We start from the raw sequence: 25,309 nt of genomic DNA, 5'->3' as shown, positions 1-25,309 counted from the left end.
AGGATCAGATTTTAGGTCCAAGGGAAGTAAGGGAGATAGAAAAAGAGAAAGAGATAGTCCCTGCCCTAAAGTAGTCTGTAATTAAGTAAAAATAAGTAAGATCTATATAAGTAATTGCTATATTACCAATTAATAAAAAACATTTATTATATGCCTACTATATGCAGGCATTATGCTATACAAAATAGCATGTTGTACATACCATAAGAATGGTATATACTAAAAGATGTTGCTGTTCAGAGCAAATAAAGATCACTTCTAACTGAACATCCAGAAAATACTTGAATAGAAGATTTAATCAATTTCTATACCTTTTTCAGGAAGGCTGGTGATTGAGGAAGCCCTCCTGAAAAAGGTATTGATTTAAGTGTTCTATTCAAAGAAGACTGATTATGACTTTGATTTATGTGAGACTAAGGACTTTAGAGATTGTCATATCAGCATTTCTTAATAGCTTATAACATAACCAAGGCCTTAGTGCTTTATAAAGATGTCATTTCTACAAGCAAAGGTAAAAGAGGCAATGCAATAACTGGCAGGGAGAAGGTCCTTAGATGTAGTGGGTATGAGGCAGCACCAGAAATCAAGATATCTGGGCCCCAAGGGAGGGAGGAGAATTGGGGAGGAAGGGGAAGTAAAATTCAAGTACTCCAGGGCATGGAGCAAGGCAGCAACCACCAGTCAATACACCCCCAGAGCAAGGATTCTGATTAGTAGACTCAGACATAAAGAGACTGGGGAGATAGATCTTAGCTGACCCCTAAACTCTCCTCTAGCCTTAGCTTTATTAATACCCCAGCTATTAGTGCCCTTCCCACCCCCAAAATATTACCTTGGATTTTTAGTAAATATTTATTTACATACAGAATGTGAGCTCCTCAAAGGCAAGAACTCTTTAATTTTTTTTCTTTGAATCTCAGGCACCTGACACAATTACCTGGCACATAGTAAGGTGTTTAATAGATTGATTGATTGTATGATCTTTAAGAGTCCCAGCTCTAAAACCTATGATCTTATAAACAGAAAGCTGTTCCAACAGGAGGATATATCAGGAGCCAAGACATAGAGATAAGAAAGGGCGAATCATGTATAGGAAATACTGAGTAGTTCATTTTTCCCAGAGTGTATGTGTAGAGTAATAATGGAAGATGTGACTAGAAAGGTAAGTCAGGGCCAGATCATAGAGGGATATGAATGCCAGTTTAAAAAGTCTAAACTGAATTCATTCAGCAGTGGAAAACTACTTAAGTTTTTCTTATATAATTAGATGTTATTCTCCCTCCAGTTTTACCCACATATACACACTTAGAAAAAGAAACCCCTTATAAAAATATGTATAGTTAAGCAAAATAAATTCCTATATTGGCCATATCCAAAAACGTGTCATTCTGTACCCTGAATCCATCACTTCTCTGTCAAGAGGTGAGTAGCATTTTCATCATCAGTTCCTTAGAATCATTCTTCATTTACTTCAGTATGTTGTGTACCTTATTATCCCTCTGATCAATTTCCCTACTTTTTAACCAACACAGAATCATTTTGATAATTGCTATTTTCTAGTGGATAGTTTGAAATCTGTTACTGCTAGTCCCCCTTCCTTCTCTTTTATTTTTCAGCATTTCCTTTGAGGTTCTTTACCTTTTATTTCTCCAAATGAAATTAGTAGTAGTAGTTTAATTGGTGTGGCACTGAACAAATAAATCAATTTAGGTAGGCTTTTCATTTTTATTATATTGATTCAACCTACACATAAACAATTAATATTTCTCTTTACTTCTATAAACAGTGTTTTGTAGTTGTATTCATATAGTTCCTTATAGCTCAGTAAATAGACTCCATGTACATATTTTATATATCCTATCTTTATTTTATGGAATTTCCCTGTTTCTTCCTGTTTTCAGTTTTCACAATATACAGAAATGCTGATGATTTCTTTTATTTGCTGCAGCTTTGCTAGTTATTGTTTCAGGTAATCTTTAGTTGACTCTCTGGGATTCTGCAAAAAGTTATAACATTCTTTCTTGTTTGCTTGTGCTTATTCTTTTAATTTCTTATTGCTGTTGTTACCATTTCTAGCACTATATCAGATAGTAATGGTGACAATGGTAAATCTCCCAAACCAAGAGCCAGCATTATAAGTATAATTGGGATAAATTAAAGTCCTTTCCATCAAGATCAAAGAGCTATTTCAGGTCAGTTAACAAGGAAATCAGATGATACAAACTCCCCTGTCAACACGGCAAGTGATATTTTAAAACAGCTCCTAGATCTGAAAATAGGTATGACAATTAATGCTAATCCAATAGACCTTGAAAAAGAATTGAAAGAAGAAATCAGAGAATTCATCAATTAACAAAGTGAATAACAACAGCAGAGAGAAGTAAAGTATGCCCCACTGGACTGGTTGACAAAGCAGTCAATAGCAAGACCCATGAAGCAGCCAATCCTTCAGAGAACTGGAAGGACAGAAGCTAAGGACAATTACCCATTCATTTTCTCTTACTGTTTTCTCCAATGCCAGGCAAGTGATGTGGGAAAAAAGGAATCGCTAGAACTTGGCAACTTAAAAGACATTGATAGTGGGCAGGATTCATGGGGGACTGAGCATTTATGCCTGGATGACTGGAATAATGCCATTAAAATAAAATATTCAAGTGTAGATCTCAAGAAGCAAGTTGGAAATGCAGTCCTGGAACCTAGGAGAGAATGTAGAGCTAAGACTTGGAAGTCAGCTGCAGAGAAAGGATAGTTGGAACTATGACCCAAGGGTAATTCCTCAAGAGCATGTATGTAGGAATAAAGAGAACAGAACTGAAAGCAGCAGGCTGGAGAAATGCTGATACTTAGGAAGTAAGAGGAGAAAGAGGAACTAGGAAAACAATAGTCAGAAAAGTAGCTAATGAATAAAGGAAGCCAGGAAAGAGAGCAAGAACTAGGATAGGTGAGCTTTCATCATTGCAAAAGTTTTTGGAAAAGGTATCTGTATCCAACTCCGATGCTTTCTTACCACCTACTCTCTCCTCAACAACTTCCATAGTTATCAGTTTTACTGAAACTGCTTTAATTTGCCTTTCTCATATTGTTAGTGATTTAAAACACTTTTTCATCTAGTTGTTGGACATTTGTACTCCTTCTTTTGAAAACTGTTCTTGCATACTCTCTAGCAGGACTGCTTCCTGCCTATTCCTCAGCAAGAATCATACCCTCCATTAAAAAGCACACTGCTGATTCTTTTGTGAGGATCAAAGAAATTAATGTATATAAAATGCTTTTCAAATCTCAAAGGGCTTGTTAAATGACTCGTTTTTAATTAGCATTATTGGCCTGTGAGATCAAATGCAGTTCTTAGAAAGATAATAACTATAGAACCTGGCTCATGTGACTCCTGTAAAGCTTAAGTGAAATAATACATGAAAATCACTTAGCAAACCCAGAAGCACTAAATGAATGTCAGTCATTATTTTTATTACTATTGCCCAAGGATGTAGCTCCTCTAGACTAGATGATTTAAACAAGGATGTTTGAATAAGGGCCTTTTTTATTTTAGCTATCACCTCCATATCAGCCATATTTGCTCTGACCTTTCCAGTCCAAAGATTATCTTCCTTGGCAAAGAAAACAGAAGGAAAATAAGAATTGAGCATCCATGTTTTCTATCTGTGTCTAATTATCATCATCCCATTGTCCCAAAACATCAGTCCTCTCCCTTCTTTGATCCCCCTCTTTCCCCAGCATAGCTAAAAGAAACGTTTTTGTTATCCCTATCCTGCCATGCCAACCTCAGGTTGAGTTTTATACTCATGACACCATCCTTATGTTGCAGTTTGGGTTGCTAGGAACCCCAAAATGCAAGGTTACAGGGTGGGTCTGACTCCAAAGAATTCGACCACTCAAGCCCTTCTTTCAGTCAGAGTAGTGAGGTTTTATTACACACCAGCAGGCAAGATTCTGAGAATCTACACAGTTTAATGGGAGTAAGATTGGTACTTTTTATACTTGTGGGAAGATCTGGATTGGGATTAAGGAATGGCCAGTTAAGCTAATTAAGTAATCAAGGTGGGCTGTGGTGAACCAGCTGCCTCAGGCAAACATCTGGGACTGGGTTCCTGAAATTTGAGGGAAAGTTCAGGGCCTTCTCCGTTTAGGGGTTCAGATCCCATCCCCCCCATCACTTACATAGGACTGGGCATTACTCCAAAAGCGATCCAACTAGGCCAGAAAACTATCTGCAAATCACCTCCTTTTTTTTCCCGGACATTAGACTTATATTATTGCAACCTAAAATTGAGTCAAAAGATAGATGACAATGACTAAAGAGCCATATAGAGGATGGCCTCAGTCAGAATACAGCTAAGCCCAAGTCTTTCCCCTGATGTATGTTGGCTGTGTGACCCTAGACAAGTCATATAACCTCTTGGTGCGCAAAACAATTGTCTAAGACTAAAGAGTTGCAGCTTCCCTGCATTAATTGAAGGAGTTTCCTCACTGGTAACTCCTTACCCTATGAAATCCCAAGTGAGGACCAAAAAATATATAAATATATGTGTGTTTATTATAGAAATACACATATACTATGTATGTGTATATCTATCTGTGCATAGATATTTTGTTAAGGAATCTAAGACTCCAAGAAGTTAAATGAGTTTCTGATTATCTGCTTTTAAACAGGTATTTAGAAGCCACTTCTTTAAAATTTTGTTAGCTAAATGGATGCTACAGCTAAATAATATCCTGTAGAATACTTTACATTGGTTTGTGTGTGTTATATATACATTTATATATGTTTAATATATGTTTTACTCTTTTGGCCATCGTGTCATTAAAACTCTTGGGCCAAAAATGAAAACCAGTCTCCTCATTTTATTTATAGTCACTTCATATGAGCTCTCATATAACTTGAATCCTCTTTGCCTTAATGAAACTGAGCTTAAATTAGGAATTAATCATTATTTATAAAGAAAAAAATAACTACTTCCTTAGTGAGATTCAAAGATCACAATTCAGTCTCTGTTATGTTTCAGCTCCTATGCTGCTTTAAATTTTCAATTAGGCAATTGAATTTAGAATTCCAAATATTAAAGCACATATTTTGTCACTAGTATAGTTTAATTTTTTTCTTTTACATGACTAATATGGAAATATTTTACATGACTACACATGTTGCAGGGATCCTGATACCACGCCAAATTGCGGGGGCTGATTAGGAATGGTAATTTTCCTCTAATTTTCCTCTGTTATCAGGGTCTCATTGTCCATGTAGGTTCCAATACAGGCCTGTATAACACTGGATTTGAAATGAGAAAACTGAGGATTAATCCCAGTATTTCTACTTATTGCTTGTGTGACCTTGAGAAAGTTCCCCTCTGTAAATAAAGGGAATTTAGTAAAATTCATCCAGGAAGAACAAAAAAAAAAATAAAGAATTTCAAGGGAAATAATAGAAAAAAGCAGAAAAAACAGGGAGGGCCTAGCAGTGCCAGATCTCAAACTACAAAGCAGTTAATATAAAAATATTTGGTATTACTTAAGAAATAGAGAGGTAAACCGATGGAAAAGATTGGGTACATAATATAAAGCAGCATACAAACATATTTTCTTAGAGTTTTATAAGCACAAAGACCCCCAACACCTGGGGCAAGGGCTTATTACTATTCAAAAAACACTGCTGAAACAAAACAGAGGACACTGGTAGAAATTAGGTATGTAACCAACATCTCACACCTTATATCAAGATAAGCTCCAAATGAATTCATGACTCAGACACAAAGGATGACATCATAAATTAGAGAATGAAAGAAGAAATTATCTCTACAAATAGGGAAACATTTCATCACCAGACAAGGGACAAAGAAGGATCACAGAGGATAAAAAGGACAGTTTTGATTATATAAAATTAAGGTTTTTCCACACACAAAAATCAGTGCAGATGAAATTAAAAGGGAAGAAAGTAACTGGGGGGAAAGTATTTGCGGGAAGTGTCTCTGATAAGGACCTCATTTCCAAGATATATTAGAAACTGATTCAAATTTCTAAAAATAAGAGCCATTCCCCAGTTGTTAAGTAGTCAAAGGAATGAATAGCCAGTTTTCTAAGAAAGAAATTTAAGCTATCTCTAGCCATATTAAAATTGTTCCATATTAATAATAATTAGAGAAATGCAACTCTGAGGTTCTACCTCATTTATCAGCTTGGCAAAGTTTAACAAAAAGGAAAATGATGAAAATGTTGGAGAGGCTATGGAAGAATAGGCATATTGATGTACTGCCAGTGGAACTTTGAAAATGATTCAGCCATTCTGGAAAGCGATTTAGAATTCTGCCCATAAAGTCACTGAACTGTGCATACTACCCTTTGACCCCATGATATCTCTACTAGGCCTTTATCTCAAAGAAATCAAAGAAAGAGCAACAGGGCTCATATACAAAAATATTTATAGCACCTTTTTTTTCTAGTGGCAAAGAACTGGAAATTAAAGGTCTACTCATCAATTGGGGAATGGCAAAATAAAGTATAGTATATGAATGGTATATGAATATAGAACACTATTATGCTGCAAGCAATAATGAAAGGAAGTTTCAAAGAAACCTGAGAAAGCTTTTATGAACTGATGGAGAGTGAAGTGAGCAGAACCAAGAGAACAGTAACATTATAAAGACAACTTTGAAAGGCTCAAGAATTCTGATCAACACAGTGATCAACCTTGATTCCAGAGGACCAATGATGAAGCATGCTACCTACATCCTAAGTGAGATTTTGGACTCAAGGTGCAGAATGAGAGATATTTTTTGGATATGGGAATTTTTTTTGCTTGACTGTGCTTATTTGTTACAACCATTTTGTTTTCCTCTTTTTTTAATGGATTGGGAAAGGTAGAAGGGAGAGAAAATAGATTTTTGGTCATTGAAAACAGTAAGTTAAAATTTTAAAATAAAGGGATTTATGCAAGATCTCTGAGGTCCTTTCCAGCTTCAAATCTTATGATATCATGAAAGAGAGAAAAGGTAAAGAAGCAGCTTTGTGTGTAGAAGACATTGGTTTATTCTAGAAAATTTCTAGATTGTATTTATTCAGGAAAACAGAGTTTATTGCTCTAATGTAACATTATCTCAATGACCATTGTCTCTTCTTATCTTAGTTTCCTTATCTATAAACTAGGGATAATATTCATCTCTCTGTGTGTATGTATATATATATATATATATATATGTGTGTGTGTGTGTGTATATTCATACACATATATTTATATCTTTAATGATTTGTAAAATGTTAGAAAAATTAACATTAGAGTTCATTAAGAATGAGTTAAAATTGTTAGCATTTCTTAGGGTGAAGCCATAGATGTTTTCTAAGTACAAAATATTTTCTTAAAATAAACAAGTACAGTCTAAAATAATAATAATGATGGTAACAATAATAATGCTATCTGGCACATATATATGTATATACACACACACGCATATATGGTACACTAAAGTTTGCAAAGCACTTTACAAAAACCATCTCTTTTGAGAACCAAAACAATTCTATGCAGGTATTGTCACCATTTTTAGTTGAGGAAATAAGTTCAAAGCAGTTCCAGTGACCCTGGTCACACAATTAATGCATCAGAGGCAAGACTTGAAAACAATTCCTTCTTACTTCAAGCATAACACTTTTATCATCTATGCCTCAATGTGATGTGTTAGAAGTATAATGTGATAATTGAAAGTATATTCTCAATCATTCAGTATCTACAATTAAGTTCCATCAGTATTCACTTCAGTTCAAAAAAATCAGCTGCATAAAAGTATCAGATGGGGAAAAACAGCAAAATGGCAGTTCATGTGAAAACTACCTGAGGGTCTAGTAGATTGTAAGCTCATTATGGTGAACCACATTACCTGAAAGTCACAACAGACAGTGTAATCTTAAGCTATATTAACAGAAGTATAATGTCCAAAACATAGGAGATGCCAGTCTTACTGTCCTCTGCCCAGGTCATAATACATCTATTAAGTGCCTGCCATGTACAAGGTACAGTCATAGGAACTGGAGATGCGAAAATAGATATGACACAAGCCTTGTTTTCAAGAAGTCTATACTCTAATGAAGTAAAAGATATATACACAAATTACTGTAAGACAAGGGGATTGAATTATAGAATAACAGGCAGACCTAGCAAGGAACTATGAAAAATTTAAGAAATCACTTATGTAGAGGGATGGAGATTAAGCTTCATGGAAGAGATACCCTCTGATTTGTTGAAGAAAAAACTTAAAAAGTGAATCTAGGTGGGGTTGAGGAAACCATTGTAGATGGCATGAATAAAGGCACACAGAGAGAAGTATGACAGTGGGTATGTCATTATATTATGGGGATTTAACAGTAAGAGTACAGCATTTCCCAAGACTAATATTGCAGCTCATTCCCTAAGACTGGATCTCAAAGATTTTTTAAGAGGATTATGAATAATATGTCATAACAGAAAACTATTAAGACAAGATGAGCAGAAGCCAGCATCCCAACTGGCATGCCTGTTGTCTTTATGTTTAACCAAGAATGCACCGTGGGCACAGAAATATAGTGTAGGCTTTAAATATCACTTTGAAATGAAAGATGGGTCCAAGCAGGGAAAGGTGGAGACTGCATCTATTGTAAAAAAGAATTAGATTGCCTAGGACAGTGAAACAATTAAGTGTTTGCCAAGAGCCTTAACAATTCCCTCTTTATTACTGCATATGATTTTACAATAGCTTTTGTTCTCATGTGGAAGATAATTTTGGAGGTCTGTCTTTTAGTTGTTTCTCCATTATTTAACTCATGGTTTTCTCTGTGCATTTAATGTGTGATTTTGTCATTTGAAGTGACAAATTCCTAAAGATAGCTGATTTAGTGGAGAGCAAACTGACATCCCCATAAATCCAGAATTCAATACAGTAAACATTTATTAAATTCCTGTTATGTTCAAGATACTGACAGAGACAAAAACAAACCAAAAACAATGCCTGCCCTTAAAAAGCTTATATTATCATCAACACCAGAGACTGTTTCCTTCTTCCCTTAAAAAAAAATTAAAAATCAGAAGTTTGCTTGACAAGCATGGAATCAGAGAAAAGCCAGCATAATATAGTGGAGATAACCCTAGCTTAAAAGCCAGGAGACCTGGGTTTAAGAATTGGCCCTTCCAGCTAAGCAGTCTTGTATATCTGTAAAATGAAGTGTCTGGACAGACCTCCAGAATTTCTCAGCAGGATTCCTCTCAAGTCACATAGTTTTCCTTTACACTTAGTTAGAAATGTGAAGGTTTCTCCATTCTGGTATTTAGTCAGAAGGTTCATTGATTTCAGGAAAACATTGCAGTTATTACTTTATTGTTTACGTTTTAAGTGCCTTCACCTTTATTCTCTTGACAGGGAAAGATGCTCGCCTCTTTGTCTTCAGGCTAAGCAGTGTGAGGAAAGACGTGGAGGGAAGGCATGTAGTGAAGAGCAAGTATGACTGTAGAGAAAATAAACTTGAAAAAACAAAAGGTGACTTGGTTCTTCCTGTTGTTTTCAAGCAGTGGCTGATTTCTTTTGTTGATTTCGTCCCCCAGTGTAAGTGCTATATAAAATGAAAGTGACTAAAAGTTTGGGCTTTGATTAATTTATTTTCATCTCAGTGCAACAAAAATTCAGTTCAGTTTGAGAAACCTTTACTAAGCACCTGCTGTGTGCCAGGCACTGTGCTAAGCACTGGGGTTACAAAAAGAGGCAAAAGAAAGCCTGTACATTGCTTACAATCTAACACGCAAACAGAATGTATGTAAAGCAAACTACATACAAGATAAATGGGTGCTAATTGAAAAAGGGAAAGCACTGGAATTAAAAGGGGTTGGGGAAGGCATCCTGTAAAAGGTGGGATTTTAGTTGGACCTTAAAGGAAGTCAGTAGTCAGAGTGGAGAAGGGAGTGTTCCAGACATGGAGGACAGCCAGAGAAAATGCCGAGAACTAAGAGATGGAGTGTCATGTTTGTTTGTCTAGTGTCATGGATCAACAACATGTGTTCAGTTAAGAAGATCGAAAAGGTAGGAAGTAGCTAGGTTATGAGGGGCTTTGAATGCCAGACAGAGCATTTTGTATTTGATCCTGGAAGCAATAGGGAGCCACTGGATTTGTTGAATTGGGGGGAGGGAGTCGAGGGGGTAGAAGTGGGTAACATGATTGGACTTGCATTTTAGGAAAATCATTTTAGTGGCTGAATGGAGAATGGATTGGAGTGGGAAGAGCCATGAAGCAGGCAGCATACTATTGTAATTAGGCCAGGTATAAGGTGATAAAGGCCTCTACTAAAGTGGTGGCCATATATGTTCAGCATTTATTAAGCAAACATTAAGTGCCTTTTGTGTGTACTACATTGCTGGAGGTGGTAGAAATACAATGTTTAGACAAGATAGGGTTCCTTCCTCCATGTAATTTATTGTCCAGTGGGGGAAAATACACCATAATACACAATATCCCATGATAAATTCACCAAAGTGTTTTGAAACAAGATCCTACCTGAGATCTGAGGGGAAAAGTTGTTACCATTGGGAGCAAACAGAGAAGGCTTCATGTAGGAAAAAACATTTTAAAGAGTAGGGAGGAATGCATATGAAGAGAAGGGAGGATATTTAGGGCCTAGGGAGCAATAGGAGGAATATCGGGGAGATGGGAAAGCGTGAAGTATGCTTAAGAGGCCTAAGGCAATCTTTTTTGGCTAAAATATATAGTACATGGGTGCATGGAGGAGAATTGTATGGGAAAAGGAGGGTGATAGCATGTTGTGGATAGCCTTGAATAACTTTGAATTCCACAAGGAATTTGAAGAGTAGGCAATAGGGAAGCACGAAATATTTTTGAACAACAGAATGATGTGACCAGATTTTTGCATAAAAGAAACTAGAAGAACATGTTGGGGGCAGTAAAAAATATCTGGTGAGAAGAATATGTTCTTCTAGCAAGAATTTGAAACAAAAGTACTAAACATCTTTATCGGTCACAGTGGAGATAAAAAGTGAGAAAAATAGTGAGGAAATTTTTCCAAACTTAGCTTATAAAGCAATGGTCACATTAATTTAATGAACAAACTAATTTATTCATAACTTCTGGGAGAGTTACAAGAAAATTGATTTCTCACAAGAATCTAAAAGTTGCTTATAAGATATAATTTTGGGTTTCATTGCAATTTATTTATCTCTACAGGTTGCCATTTGTATGCCATTAACACTCATCACAGCAGTGAATTGAGGATTATTGTTGCAATTCGAAACAAACTGCTTCTTATCATAAGAAAACACAATAAGCAAAGTGGTTTAACCAGTCTCCCATTGTTACGCTCATTGTCAGAATCACCTGTTGAAGAATTCCAGTACATCAGGGTTTGTTGTCTTCTTTTTTGTTGCAAAAATAATTTTACCTTGATTTAGGCCGTCTGTGTCATATCCTGGATATTGGAGGCCATTTCCTTTTACCCAATAAAACCCAGTTCAGGGATCATTCTCAGTTGTGGAGAACAACCTGGGAAAACTAACTCCCTTGTTGTTCTAGACACCTCTGGCGGATTCATGGAAAGCAATGTTTCCCTCATTACATCTGACCTCCTGAAAAAGGCTGGCAGCCTTATCTCAGTTTCCTTCAAGCTTTCAGAAATATTTCATACAAAATGAACTATAGAACATGAAAGCTAAAAGGAATCTTAAATCTCATTTTGTCCAACTTTACCCTTTTGCAGGTAAGGAAACAGGTCTAGCATCAGATTCGAAATTAGTGACAGAAGTAGGCTTTGAGACCAGGCCGGTGCTGTTTCCTTTGTACCCTAGTTTCTCTGTATATGAGGGGACACTATAGAGAAGAAATGTCAAACATAAGGACTACTGAGTGTGGCCTGAACCAGATTAAAATGTCATTGTAAAATATTTAACAGAAGAAATAAAAATACAACAGAACATAGACAGTGTTGATATGCTGCCCTCAGGGATCGTTGTATCTGACTCAGTGGCCCCCATTTCTATTGGAGTTTGTTACCATTGTTGTAAAAGGAAGCCTGCCTGGGTAGGAGGTTGGCTCAGATAACTTCTGAGGTCTCAGGTTAAAAGTTTTCTGACTTGCTAAATGTCACAGAGCTTCAAATAGACCAAAGATGGGGAACCTATGACCTCAAGGCCACATATAGCCCTCTGTTCCTCAAGTGAGTACCTTAGACTGAATCCAAACTTCACAGAACAAATCCCTTTAATAAAAGGATTTGTTCTGTAAAACTTGGACTCCATCAAAAGGCCACACCCAGGGACCAAGACCACATGTGGCCTCAAGGCTGCAGGTTCCCCACCCCTGAAATAGACCCAGGTTTCCTGACTCCCATCCCAGGACTTTTCCTACTATTCCGCATTGCCTTAAGGCTGCCCATTCTTTTTCATTCTTGAGATGCTCTTTCCACCCCTACTTTAGAATTTAGGTGGCATTAAATTACGTAGAAGTTGAAACCCCGAAACTGAATTTGACAATGTCATTAATTGGTACAAGAGTCAGTTTATCTTATTTTTGCTTAGCTAAAGTTAGAAGCTTTTGCATTTAGTTTACAAAGTTATGCTAATAGCAAATTAGGACAGTTTCAAATTAACTGGAGATGAGGCATGGCAGTTTTACACTGAATCAGTTTTATAAAATCTGTAATCCCTTCACACTTTGGGTAGCTAGCATCCTGAGAACAGGTTATGGAAACATGGAAGTCTAATAAAGTCACTGACCGCTTAGAGATATTACCATTTTCATTGCAAGCCCAGTGTTATAAAAGAGCCTTGAGAGGATGGCATACTTATAAGAGAGGGTAACAGGATAGCTTCTCTTTATCCTGACCATTTTCTAACTTATCCTTATTGATGGTGCAGGAGATCTGTTTGTCTGACCCCCCTGTGGTGATGACCTTGGTGGATGGGCCAACTGAAGAGAATGACAATCTGATTTGTGTGGCATATCGACATCAGTTTGATTTGGTGAATGAGAGCACAGGAGAATCTTTCAGATTGCACCATGTGGATGCCAACAGGGTAAGTTCATAGTAGCATGACCAACAGGAATGAAAGAGGACCATAATTTATTATGTGTTCTTACTGGGTGTTATGATAACTTGTGTTTTATTTTCAAAATAAAATCTACCTATAGTTATATCTATGTCATCATTTTTGATGGTTTTCTGAAACTTCTTTGGCCATTTATTCCATCTGAATATAAATGAAAATGAGGGTTCACATAATTGAAATGAAAAATAACCAAATTCAATAATTGAATCTGTATGGGGATTCCAGAGCGGCAAGCAGATGGAGTTCTTCTCCCTTTTAGCCTCAGAAATGTATGACTGACTAACTCCAGGAGGGCTTAGGTACTCCAAAGGTAATGAAAGGATACACAGGAATCTGTCCTGAAATCTGGGTAAATTTCAATAGCTCAGGGCTTGTAATAAAGAGTATTTGAAGATCACTACATATCTCACAACCTAAACTATGCCAAGAACCCCACTGTCAGTGCCTGAACTATCAGCAAGAACTCTGTTGACAAATTAGGATGTTCATTATCTGTCTATACCATCTCAAAGTATGATCCATGGACCACTTAGGGTCCCCTGAAACCCTTTTAAGGGCTCTGGGGGTCAAAACTATTTTCATAATAATAATACTAGGATATTTTCTTTTCTAATGTGATATCAATAGATATAACCCACATAAACAAAAGCTCTTTGGCAGGCCCTCAGTCACTGTTAAAGTAGAAAAGGGTGCTGAGACCAAAAAGTTTGAGAACTGCTAATCTGTCCTTGGGTGCTATAGTTGAAGAGGAGGCAGGGGGATTATAGTAGGTTCAAATGTAATTAATGTAGAGTACTTAAGGTGTGTACCATTGTTTGGTGAATTATAATAGTTAAGTCATAGGTGATGACCTCAAATTGGATATTTTTTAGCTCTGACTTTAGAAACTTATGGTATCTCCCAGTACTTGGGTTCTTTCATCTGAGAATACCATTTCATCTCTGTGAAGGAGGGTAAAAAGCTGACATTTGTCAGTGGACAGTAGACCTGTATCTACCTTTCGGATAAACTACCACCAGGCAGGCAGTGGTAGCCATGGTTTGGCCTTATGATATGAAAATATGAGGCTTCCTATATGCTTGGTTAATTAAATCAGCAACTTTAGCAAAATTTTCTTTAATTATCTTTTTTTCTATAAAAGGTCTAAGCATCATATTTACTAGAATTACTCATTATAATAAATAGTAATATATAATAATGTACAAAATAGTAATAAATAGAAAACTGTTATATTTTGGTAGATAACAATACTTAAAGCAAGATTTTTTTTAATCCAAAAACTTAGGTACATTTAGGTACCTTTCTCTCTAAACTTTGATTATGATCATTTGCTCTTTAGGCTAACTCTGATACAACTGTGACCCTCAATAGAGCTAACTTGTTCTGAATCTCTTCTCTTAGAAGTAGAACATCCAATAGGTTGTTTCACTGCCTCAAGGGAGCTTTGGGTCCCTTGCAGGCAGCTTCCATCCAGCTCTTGTTCATTCTCACTGAAAAGAACTTTATTCTCTTGTTCATAAAATTAAAGAATAGTCTCAGTCTGCCTTTCATGTGCCCTCCTGTCTCTCTGCTTTGTGGCTCAGCATAAATTGAAGAGTCACATGACAACATGAAATCAATGGCCTGCATTAAAAAGAAACACATCATGATCTTTTTTTAATTTCCCAACAAGCTTCTCAGCAATAACCTGCCTTTTCTGCCTGAGAAGTCCTTCAGCTTCTCCCAGTTCCTTTCTGATCAGCAAAATGTTTAGCGACATGTGACTAGTTGCCTCAGCCCCCATACAAGATTGCCTAACTCGGCTTTCCTTGGTACTCATTTCCCCAGAACACGTTTTTAAATATATTCATACAAAATATAAAACTTGTAAAGAAAGATAATGAAGTGATTTCTCCACAAGAGAAAGATACAGATTTTAAAAGTCATCACATATTTATTAAGTGCTTATGGGCATTAAAGCACTGTACTCAACATTAGGGGAGATTAAAAAAAGTTTAGGTCAGGTACAGTTCCTGTCTTTAGAACTTATATTCTAAAAAAAAAAAAGAACTTATATTCTAATGGGGGTGGGGAAATAAGACACAAACACAAAACACACAGTAACGTGTAAGTGATAAGCATTAGAGAAGTACAAAGAAATTCCTCCATGAGAGCCAAGGGGAATCTTTTGTGAATTTATTTTTATTTAATTGTTTATTAAATTAATTTTTACTGATCTTTTATTATAGGAAAAAAGGGGAAGGAAAGCTTCTAAGGAGGTGGCATTTTAATTGAGTTTTACAGATTGGGTAAAATTTAACAGGTGAAAAGGATTGAGGAAGGACATTGAAGGCATGGAGAGCACAGATGTGGGAAAGCACATTTGGGAGGGAGTTCAATTTGATGGAGAGGAATAAAAATAGATAAATCTGGAAAAGTAGAGTGACACCAAATTATGGAGTCTGAACTAGAGTTGAATGTCAGGCAAAAGAATCTGGATTTGACACAGGAGGTCATAGGAAACCAATGAAGATTTTTGATCTGAAAGATGACTACCAGATCTATGTATGAGTAATATTATACTGGCAGTAATGTGAAAGTTTGGAACAGGAAAGAATGGAGGTGGAAAGACTGGTAGGAGCCCTTGTGGTAATCCAGATGAAGGGTGGCAGCGGAATAGAAGAGAAGATAAATGTAAGAGACATTGTAGACATAGGATTGACAGGACTTGACTAGATGAGACCTAGTTGAGAAAAGAATCAAAAATAACTCCCAAGATTTATAAAATGCAACACTTAAAGAATGGTGGTGCCACTGAATGAAAAAAAAAATTGTGTCATGAAGGCATTTCCATAGGTTTTATAATGGATCTCCCCTGAACTAGAAAGAAAAATCAGAAGCTTTAATATCCATTTCAACCAGCTGATGATTACTATTGAGCAGTACTGTGTGCCTTTTACTGAGTTGGGTGTTGGGAGCACGAGAGAAGTATAGGACATGCTCCAAACCCATAAGGAGGTTAAAGTTAAGTTGGGGAGATGTACACTCACATAAAACAGTAGTTAACAGTATGGCATATTGCCAAATGTAAAACTGTACAGTATTAGAAAATTTTTTAAATGCAAACATCTAGATACCTTTCTGTCAAAATCGTTAACTGTAATTAATTACCAGTTAGTCTGACCTTGGTCTCCCTTAGGCTTTGGTAATACTAACTCATAAATCAGAAATTGGAAAATATGACAGAACATATAGGTTACTGCTTATATGGATGGCCCAGGCAGTGACTGCCAAAGGAATTAAAGAATAAAGAATTTAATATGGGCTGATGATGTCAAGGAAACCTTTGTAGAGGACGTGAACTTAGAAGGAGGGGTAATGGATACTTTCCAACCTCACTTCTGCTTTGCTGTTCCCTCACTCTGATATACCCTTTCCCAAACTCTCCCTAGTGAAATCCTTCAAGTTCCCATAAAGATAGTGGTGGTACATTGGAAAGAGCACTCAGGGCTCAAATCTCAGTTCTACCATTTTCTTTGTGACCTTGGGTAAGACACTTAACTTTCCAAAGCTTTCCACTTTTATTGATTTCCTATAAGATGAAGATAATAATGTCTGTACTGTATCCATCACTGATTATCACATCATTGTGACAATAAAATGAGGAAAAAGTGAAAAAAATTCATGGAAAGCCCTTTGCAAAATTGTGCAGTGCTATGTAAATGCCAGTTATCATTATTATTCTTATATTATGATTATCATAAATGTCACCTCTACTAATGAAATCTTGTAAGCTCCCTGAGAACAAGGACCATGTCTAAACTATATATCAGTATCTAGCATTCAGTTATTCAACAATTAATAAAGGGTTATTGAATGAGTGAATTTTCCAAATTTTAGTGATTTCTTCTTCAATCCAAATTCCCATAGCTCTTTGTCTCTTATGCAATTGTCTCATTCTGCTTTAGGTTCTAGTTATTTGTCTATATTACTATTAAGACCTTTATTATAGGTGTAGGTGTGTTCATATGTGTGTATATGTTCTATTAACCATATGTTTCCATATGTAAGAAGAATCAGTATGACATAGCAGCTACAGGGCCAGACTTAAAGTGGGGAAGACCTTGTCTTAAGACCTGCCTCTAACACATACTAAATCTGAAACCCAAAAAAACTTTGAGGAAATAGAAAAAAGAAAGAGTAGAGGTTTTAGGATTAGTCCTTGAAAGACACAAATAAATATGAAAGAAAAAAGTCACTTGAAGGAGACGAAAGAGTGGTCAGAGACATGAGAGGAGAGTTTGAAGAAGAGAATGATCAAAAGACTCAGGTGCTATTGAGTGGTGAAGGAAGATCAGTCTTTGCCTAAAAAGGAGGTTATTGGTGGTCATAGAGGCAATATACTAGAGTAATAATAATGGAAATCAGATTATGGGGAGTTAGGAGGCAACAAGTAGTTAGGAAAAGGAGATAGCAGTTTTAACTAACTAAGGCAAACTGTTCATTGCTGGGGGGAGGGGAGGGAGCAGAGGAGCCCAGCCTACATTCAAGTTTCATGAAAAGGAGAGTGTAATAGGATAAAAGCCATAAAGGGCAAGAGAGTTCAGGACAACAAGGTGGAACCAGTGGAAAAGATAAGCAAGTGGCAGGAGCAAGGCCCCTTGAAAATCTGGAAGGGATGGCATTGAAAACCCAGGGGGAGGAAAGACAGAAAAACACTTCTGAACCAGTTGGGAAGGAAGGAAGAAGAAATCAATATAAAGACTGTTCTATTGAAGTGAAGACTAATCTTACTTCAGGCTTTTTCCTCTCAGTGTTTTCTTTTTTTTATTATTATTATTTTTGTTTTGTTTTGGTTTTTTGCCTTTTGGAGGGCAATTGGGGTTAAGTAACTTGCCCAAGGTTACACAGCTAGTTTTTTTTCTCTCAGTGTTTTCTATAATCACTACCCACTCAACATGGATTCCATAGATGTTTTCTGATAGTAGTAAATTTATTCCTCCGTGAGTTTCTATAATGCAGACGGCCAACTGCAGGTATTGATGGCCACACTAAGCATCTCACTGATTCAAAAAATCTTTTCAGTAGTGTCAGTATTCAGTCTGCCCACTACCCTTGCCCATTATCATTACAGGTTAATTTTGTTGCAGCTATTGATGTGTATGAAGATGGGGAAGCTGGCCTGCTGCTGTGTTACAACTGTAAGTGTTGTTTCATTTCTAAAATATTTAAATGTGTTAGACTTGTTCTTTTTAAGCCTTATAAAGGCTTAAAGGAGTTAGCCATAGTACTTAACTAATTTCCATTTCCATTTACATGTATCATACCTCAAATTTCTTACCCAGGTATGACTACAGTATAATAATTGCCCAGCTGGGTCAGTCTGCGCAAGACTTTTTCTTTCTCTGATAGTGGTATCAAAGAATGTTCTGGGAGCTATTGTTGTATTGCCCTCCATGGCATTATCTTCAAAAAATAAGGATGTATGCCAAGCATCTCCTGTTTCTCATTAGTAACCTGTGCCATGAATTTATCTAAAACCTTTCTTGAAATAAATTGTGGGTGTGGTATGGGGTGTGTGTGTGTGTGTGTGTGTGTGTGTGTGTGTGTGTGTGTGTGTGATGGACCATTTGGAAGGGAAAAAAATACAAACTATTCATTTGCCAAAAGCAGAAGAGTCCTGCCTGAGTTGCTATTATATAATATCACACACTTGTATAGTACTTTAAGATTTACAAAGTACTTTCCTCACAACACTCTATAAGGCAAAAAATAGAAGGATTGTTCTTCCCATTTTAAAGATAAGGAAATTGAGGCTCAGAAAAATGAAAGAACTTGCCCACAGTCTCATAACTAGAAGATATTGGAGTTTAAATTTGGAATTAGGTCATGTGACTCCCAGGTCCAATGCTGTCTTCCATCGCACCGTGTTGCCTCTCATAAAACGCCTTCCCACTGGAAATACCTGTTTACAAAAAGGGAGCAGAGATTTCCCCAAATGTAAACTGGTTCCTCCTGTTTCTCAGTCATTGCTTTTACAATGTTATGGGATAGTTGTTTGATTTCTTTTTATTATTTCTTGTAAGATTTTTAAACTTTTTAATAAAATTTATTATTTGGACTTTGGTATTTTGTCTTTATTGTGAAGTCACCAGGAAAATAATTATCAGAGTACTTCCTTTGGTAAACTGATTTTGATTTTTTTTTCTTTTAGGTACCTGGAGAGGAGGGAGGGAAGAATTGGGAAAGGAAAAACAATGAAAAATAGAAAGTTAGGGCGGGTCAGGATAAATAAAAAGGAACTTTTCCCTGAAATAAAATCAGATGTTATTCATTTAAGTCAGATTATTTTATTTAAAATGTTTTTGTAAATATTAAAAAATACATACCAGTAGAGTTCATGTCAGCTATGTTAAAGATGAAAATATTATTTTGGAATAGTTGTTATAACTTTTTATAGTATTTTGGAACAATAGTAACCAAGAATTTTAGAAATTTTTTCTAAATAGTGCATTGGTATAAATGAGGCTATATGATATAGTGGAAACAGTGCTAGATTTGGAATCAAAAGATCTGGCTTACTAAATCCAATATTACTGTTTATACCTACATGATCTTGGGTAAGTTATATAAACTCTCTGGCCTCAGTTTCCTCATGTGTAAAGTGAGAAGATTAGATTACCTGTAAAATCCCTTCCAACTTGAATTCCTGATCCAACTTTTCTCTTTTTCTTATAAATATTCTTAATATTCATAATGAAGGTCAATCTGTAACTGTTGAAAGCTGACTATGACATGGGGATCCTGTAGTTACTGATTAAGAATTAAGCTAGAATTAATTTCAGGGTCAAGAATGAAATATAATTGCTGGCAAAATTTTATTTACATTTATACCAGTGAGTTGATGAAAGACTTAAGCACCTAGATTCATCAGAAATTTCTGAAATGCTAGTCTATTTAACCACAGTAAATTCTTCCTTAGCTAAAGACAGAATCTTTTGTGTCATCAGTTAAAAGGATAGACTGTCTAAAAACTGAAAAAGGTAGAAAAATTTATCCTTCTGTTCCAGGTTTCAAATATATAGGAAAAAGGTGGTGAAGACTGAACTGTACACACATGCCAAAAAAAAAGTTATTCTAAGTATTTCATGTTAACTTTGCTGAAATATTTTTGGAGATTCAGGTGGGGAAGCTGTTCTATTTTATTTTTAAAGTGCATCTTAAATTTTAAAGTAAAACAATACAATTATTACAGTTCAAAATTTAAAATATATTCTTTTTTGTTAAAAATAACTATATGGTTTTGGTGAAGTCAAATATGTAGCATACATAAGTTTTAGTAAAGACAACTTAAATATTTTTATTGATTTCCTAATTGTAGGTGAGATATACTACCCCCGAATATTCCTAAATACAACAAATAATAATTTGCATCCTAAAAACTTCATACCTCATGGGATAGCCAGGTGGGGCAGTGAATAGAGCACTGGCTCTGGAGTCAGGAGGACCTGAATTCAAATCTGACCTCAGACACTTAACAGTTACTAGCCATGTGACCTTGGGTAAGTCACTTAACCATAATTGCCCTGCCTTCCCCCCTCCAAAAAGAAAAAAAAAATTCATGCCTCATAGACACAGATCTGGAATAGACCTTAGAGGTCATTGAGTCCAGCTCCTTCATTTTATAGATGCAGAAACTGAGACCCAGAAAGGTTAAATGACTTACCTAAGGTCATTCAATTAGTAAGAAGCAGAACCAAAAGTTAAATTCAAGTGCTCTGGCCACAAATCCCTTGTTCTTTCCATTCCATAAACATTTGCTTCAGTTAACTTTGGTAATTTTTTAAACTTTATTTATTTACCTTCTTTATAGGTGCTACTGAATCTTTTAAATTATCCCTATGTCCTTAAAAGTATAGTACAGTAACACCTCATTTACCGGGAGGTTTCTAGTAACTGCTAGTATTAAGATGATGTATACAGTAGAAGTCAAAATAAGGAGGAATAGATTTTAAAAACAGAAAGTAATGGTGAGAATTCTGTGTCCTGTGCATCCAGTCTTTGGGTGGGGTTCATGCCATAGGCCACAGTGCCCATGGTCTGGGTAGAACCCTTTCCTCTTTGGAGAAGTGGGGAGAAAAGGGTCAACAGAGAAATTCCAGTGCAAATGAAACTTGGGCATACCCATTAATCTTAGAATGGTATAAGCCAGGTAAACATATCAGTTATCTGGAAAGAGCAAGAAGAAGAAGGTGCTGCCAAAGACAGAAGAAGACGCAAAACCAGAGATTCATAACAATATCTGGAGGGTCAGCATTGGAAGCTGCAAGAATCAGATGCCAGATGCCAGAAGAGGATAGATAAGGAAGATGGTGTGAATCTCTCTGTGTCTGTCTCTGTCTCACACACACACACACACACACACACACACACACACACACACACACACATGCGCTTTAAGCTTGTCTAGGTCTTGGCCAGCTCTGTTCGTCTGATTTGTTCAAATCCCTTGTCATCTGAAAAGTTGCTTTTGCCATCACTGCCAACTTTGTCCTTGTGAATGTTCCTGTCAACTGTAGCACTTGTTACTCTTATCTTCATTAACCTCCGTGGGATTTATGGAGTGGAGCCATATATATAGTATCCTCCTCACAGAGAACCTCCCTCATTTCTGATAGTGGGGTGGGATGCCACTTTTAGAAGGCCTTCATGTCCTTGGGAGAATGACTGGTTTAATTGGTGAGATGGCTTCTAGATTCTCTCCTTATCTGAACCCTTTTGTCTTAGAGTTACCTGTATTTGTGTTTCCTGGCATATAGTAGGCACATTATAAATGTTTGTTGGTTAACTTGATTATATCTATGGGAGTCAAGGATTTCATTTACCAGTAATTCTTCCTGCACACCCATTAGTACCGGAGTTGGGAGTGAGTTGGGAGGGTACAGGTCCTTTTCCCACTAGAGTAGAGACACACATGAATGAAAGGAGCTACCTATCATGGGTAAGCCATTGGGCTTCTTGGACAGTGGAAAAAGAGCCCTATCAACTCCATTCATTAGGTTCTTTGCTGATCCGTTAACACATAGTTTCTCTGCCAAACATGGTATCCAATTTCAAAATGCTCCTCAGGTTCCATTGGTATTTTCTCTCTCCATGTAGTCCTCCTTGCCTTCACTCAGCCTGTCTTAAAAATAAGTCTCTCCTACCTCCAACTCCCTCAGGAACTGGAACCTTGATGTAAGGAGTAAGCATTGAAACGATGAAAATTACAGTTTTGGTGTCATGGCTCAATGTCAAGGAAATGACCATGTTTTTGTAGCATCATTCTGTAGTGGTCGAGAGTGCAACCAATTATCCTGGTGGTAGGAAGTGCAACAGTAGAAGTGCTACTCTAATGTCCTGTTGATTCTATCAGATTGGCCATTTAATGGTGGGCTTTGGATTTTGGTAGGACTGTGAATTTTAGGCATTCTGGAGATCTATTGGCTGATGCTGTATGATCCATCCATTGCTTAGTACCCAGGGAAGATCACCACTTGTTCCCAGGATAACTGGATGTTATTGCATGAAACAAATGCATGTTGCTTCCCAGCCATGATCTCCTTCAAGAATTCACATTCCACTATCAGAAACATAGAATTTGTTCAAAGAACCTTAGCAACCATCTAGTTCAATCCATATCCAAAAGGAATTTTCCTTATATTGTACCGGACAAATGATTTTCCACCCAGATCTATAAGGATATTTTTAGAATGACTGAGGCAGGAAAATGTTGTTTGATTGGGCAATTCATTTACTCCTAGGCCAATACCAGGCAACCAATCCTAGAGGCAACAATTACATAGGAGTTTTTGTAAAAAAAAAAGAGCATCAACTCACCTCTTTATCCATTGAAGCTTCAGTACTATTTGTTAAGAAGAGAAGGAGAGAGTCCCAGTTATGGGGACAAGACTCATTATTTGACAAAAATTGTTGAGAAAATTGGGAAGTAGTCTGGCAGACTAGATATAGAATATCTCACACCATATGCCAAGACAAGGTCCAACTAGATATGTGATGTAGACAGTGAGCTAAACAAAGGAGCATGGAAGAAATGACCAGATCTATGGATAGGAGAAGAGTTCATAACCAAACAAGAGATAGAGAGGTTCACAGGAGGTGAAATGGACAATTTTGATTACATAAAATTAAACAGTTTGTCCAAAAACAAAATCATTTCAGCGAAATTAGAAGAAAAGAAGAAAATGGGGTGGGGAAAGGATCTTTGCAGCAAATTTCTCTGGTAGAAGTGTCGTTTCTGAGATATATAGGGAACTAGTTCAAATTTATAAAAATAAAACCATTCACCAATTGATAAATAAATATGAAAGGATATGAACAGGCAGTTTTCTGAGGATGAAATCCAAACTATCAATAGCCTTATAAAAAATGTTCTAAAACACTAATAACTAGGGAAATAATTTGAGGTACTACCTCACACCCAGCAGACTGGCAAAGTTGAGAAAAATGGAAAATGGACTTGTATAGGGGCTATGGGAAAATAGGTATTTTAATGTGCTGTTTGTTGGTGGACCTGTAAACTAGTCTAGCCATTCTAGAAAGTTGGAACTATGCCCCAAAAGCTATTAGTGACTTTGACTTTGACATAGTGGTTTTGACTTTAGATAAGTCTTTGACTTAGTGATAATGCTACTAGATCTATATCCTAAAGACATCAAAGAAAGAGGAAAAGGACCCATATATACAAAATATTTATAGCTTCTCTTTTGTTTGTGGCAAAGAATTGGAAATTAGGAGGGGTACCCATCAATTGGGAAATGACCAAACAAGTTATGTTACATGAATGTAATTGAATTCTCTTGTGCTTTAAGAAATGATGAAGGGAACAGTTTCAGAGAAACTTGGGAAGACTTGTATGATGCAGTGAAGTGAGCAGAACCAGGACAATTTATACAATAACAATAAGGTTATAAAGACAAAAAACTTCAAAAAAATATAGGAATTCTGAGTAACATAGTGACCAACAACAATTCCAGAATACTCATGATGAAACATACTACATGATAGACTCAAAGTGCAAATTAAGGAATATTTTTGAAAGTAGAAAAATTTGTTTTTCTTGACTACATGTTTATTAATAGGCTTTATTTTTCTTGCTTTCTCAATCGGTATTGGGGAGAGGAGGTAGTAGGGAAAGAAAACAAATCTAAAAATAAAATAAGATTTGAATTAAAAAAGAAGACAGTTATGCCACTGGAGTTTATTGTGTAAGAGAGTAGCATAGTCAAGCCTGTGCTTTAGGAAATTCACTCAGGTGGCTATGCAGAGGATAGATTGGAGAGAAAAGATGAAGGGAAGAGGATTGAAGAGAGTATGATGTCTATCAGTCTTTTGAGGCACATAGACCAATTAGGAGGTTATTGTCATAGTCTGAGTGAGAGTTTATGAAGGCCTGAAGGGTAGTGACCATGTAAGTAGAGGAGGCAATGGATTCAAGAGAGATTGGCTCAAAAAGACCAGAACACTGATTGGAAAACTGATTGGCTATATATGCAGTGAGAAAGAGAGAAGTTGGAGATGACTCCAGAGTTGCAAAGCTGGGAGACTGGAAGGACAGTGGTTGAGAAATCACTGATAACTATGAAGAGAGCAATTTTAGTTAATTGACAAAGTAAGAGGCCACCAAAAACTATATGACATGGGAGAAGGTACATCTTGTCAAAGCTACATTTGAGGTACTCAGGCATCACAGGTGACAATGCATTCCTGTCTACATCTGTCTTAAGAACCTAGAGCATCTTTAAACTGCCTGGCAGCTCCGCCAATGCCACATTTACTGGATTTACTTTTTAAGACATTCATCCTACTATTACATAAATTCCACTACGTTACAGTCCACTGGCAGATGGGCTGTGTCAAAAACAAGTCTGGACAGCCAGAATATTAGGCTGTTCCAGCAGGCTCTTCTTTAGGTCATAAACCTTGAAGCCACTGAAACTTGACTAGAGCTACTTACTTCATTCCACTAGTGGCAAGTATGATGGACGTTCTGCTTCTTTGCAGCTTTAAATCTCTTCTTTATCCTAAATATTCATCCCAGTGAGGTTTGGCGTGCAGTATTTTATTTCTGCCATGAAAACCCCCTCGCAGGCCACATGAATCTGTTTAAGAACATCATGATTCTGGGTAGCTACAAATGCAGTACGTCTGTTTAAAACAAGTTGTGCTGGACCTGGCCAAGGACTCTGATG

The 25,309-nt window shown here is 36.6% G+C and overlaps 1 protein-coding gene across 3 annotated transcripts in view; it reads left to right on the top strand.

The window, feature by feature from the left end:
* GARNL3 (GTPase activating Rap/RanGAP domain like 3) overlaps positions 1–25,309 on the top strand; it is a 214,321-nt gene that overhangs the window by 135,704 nt on the left and 53,308 nt on the right. For all 3 annotated transcript variants that reach the window (XM_069082702.1, XM_069082703.1, XM_069082701.1), the window contains 4 exons: positions 9,393–9,509; positions 11,203–11,378; positions 12,888–13,046; positions 18,193–18,259. In XM_069082702.1, the coding sequence (XP_068938803.1) occupies positions 9,393–9,509; positions 11,203–11,378; positions 12,888–13,046; positions 18,193–18,259 (519 nt within the window). The remainder of the gene's footprint in view (positions 1–9,392; positions 9,510–11,202; positions 11,379–12,887; positions 13,047–18,192; positions 18,260–25,309) is intronic.

The sequence above is a fragment of the Petaurus breviceps genome, unplaced genomic scaffold, assembly GCF_028583685.1.
Source record: "Petaurus breviceps papuanus isolate PSGF00001 unplaced genomic scaffold, PetGlider_PUasm1.0 171, whole genome shotgun sequence".
NCBI lineage: Eukaryota > Metazoa > Chordata > Mammalia > Diprotodontia > Petauridae > Petaurus > Petaurus breviceps.
Note: the sequence above shows the minus strand (reverse complement) of the source record. Positions and strands in the feature narration are given on the sequence as shown.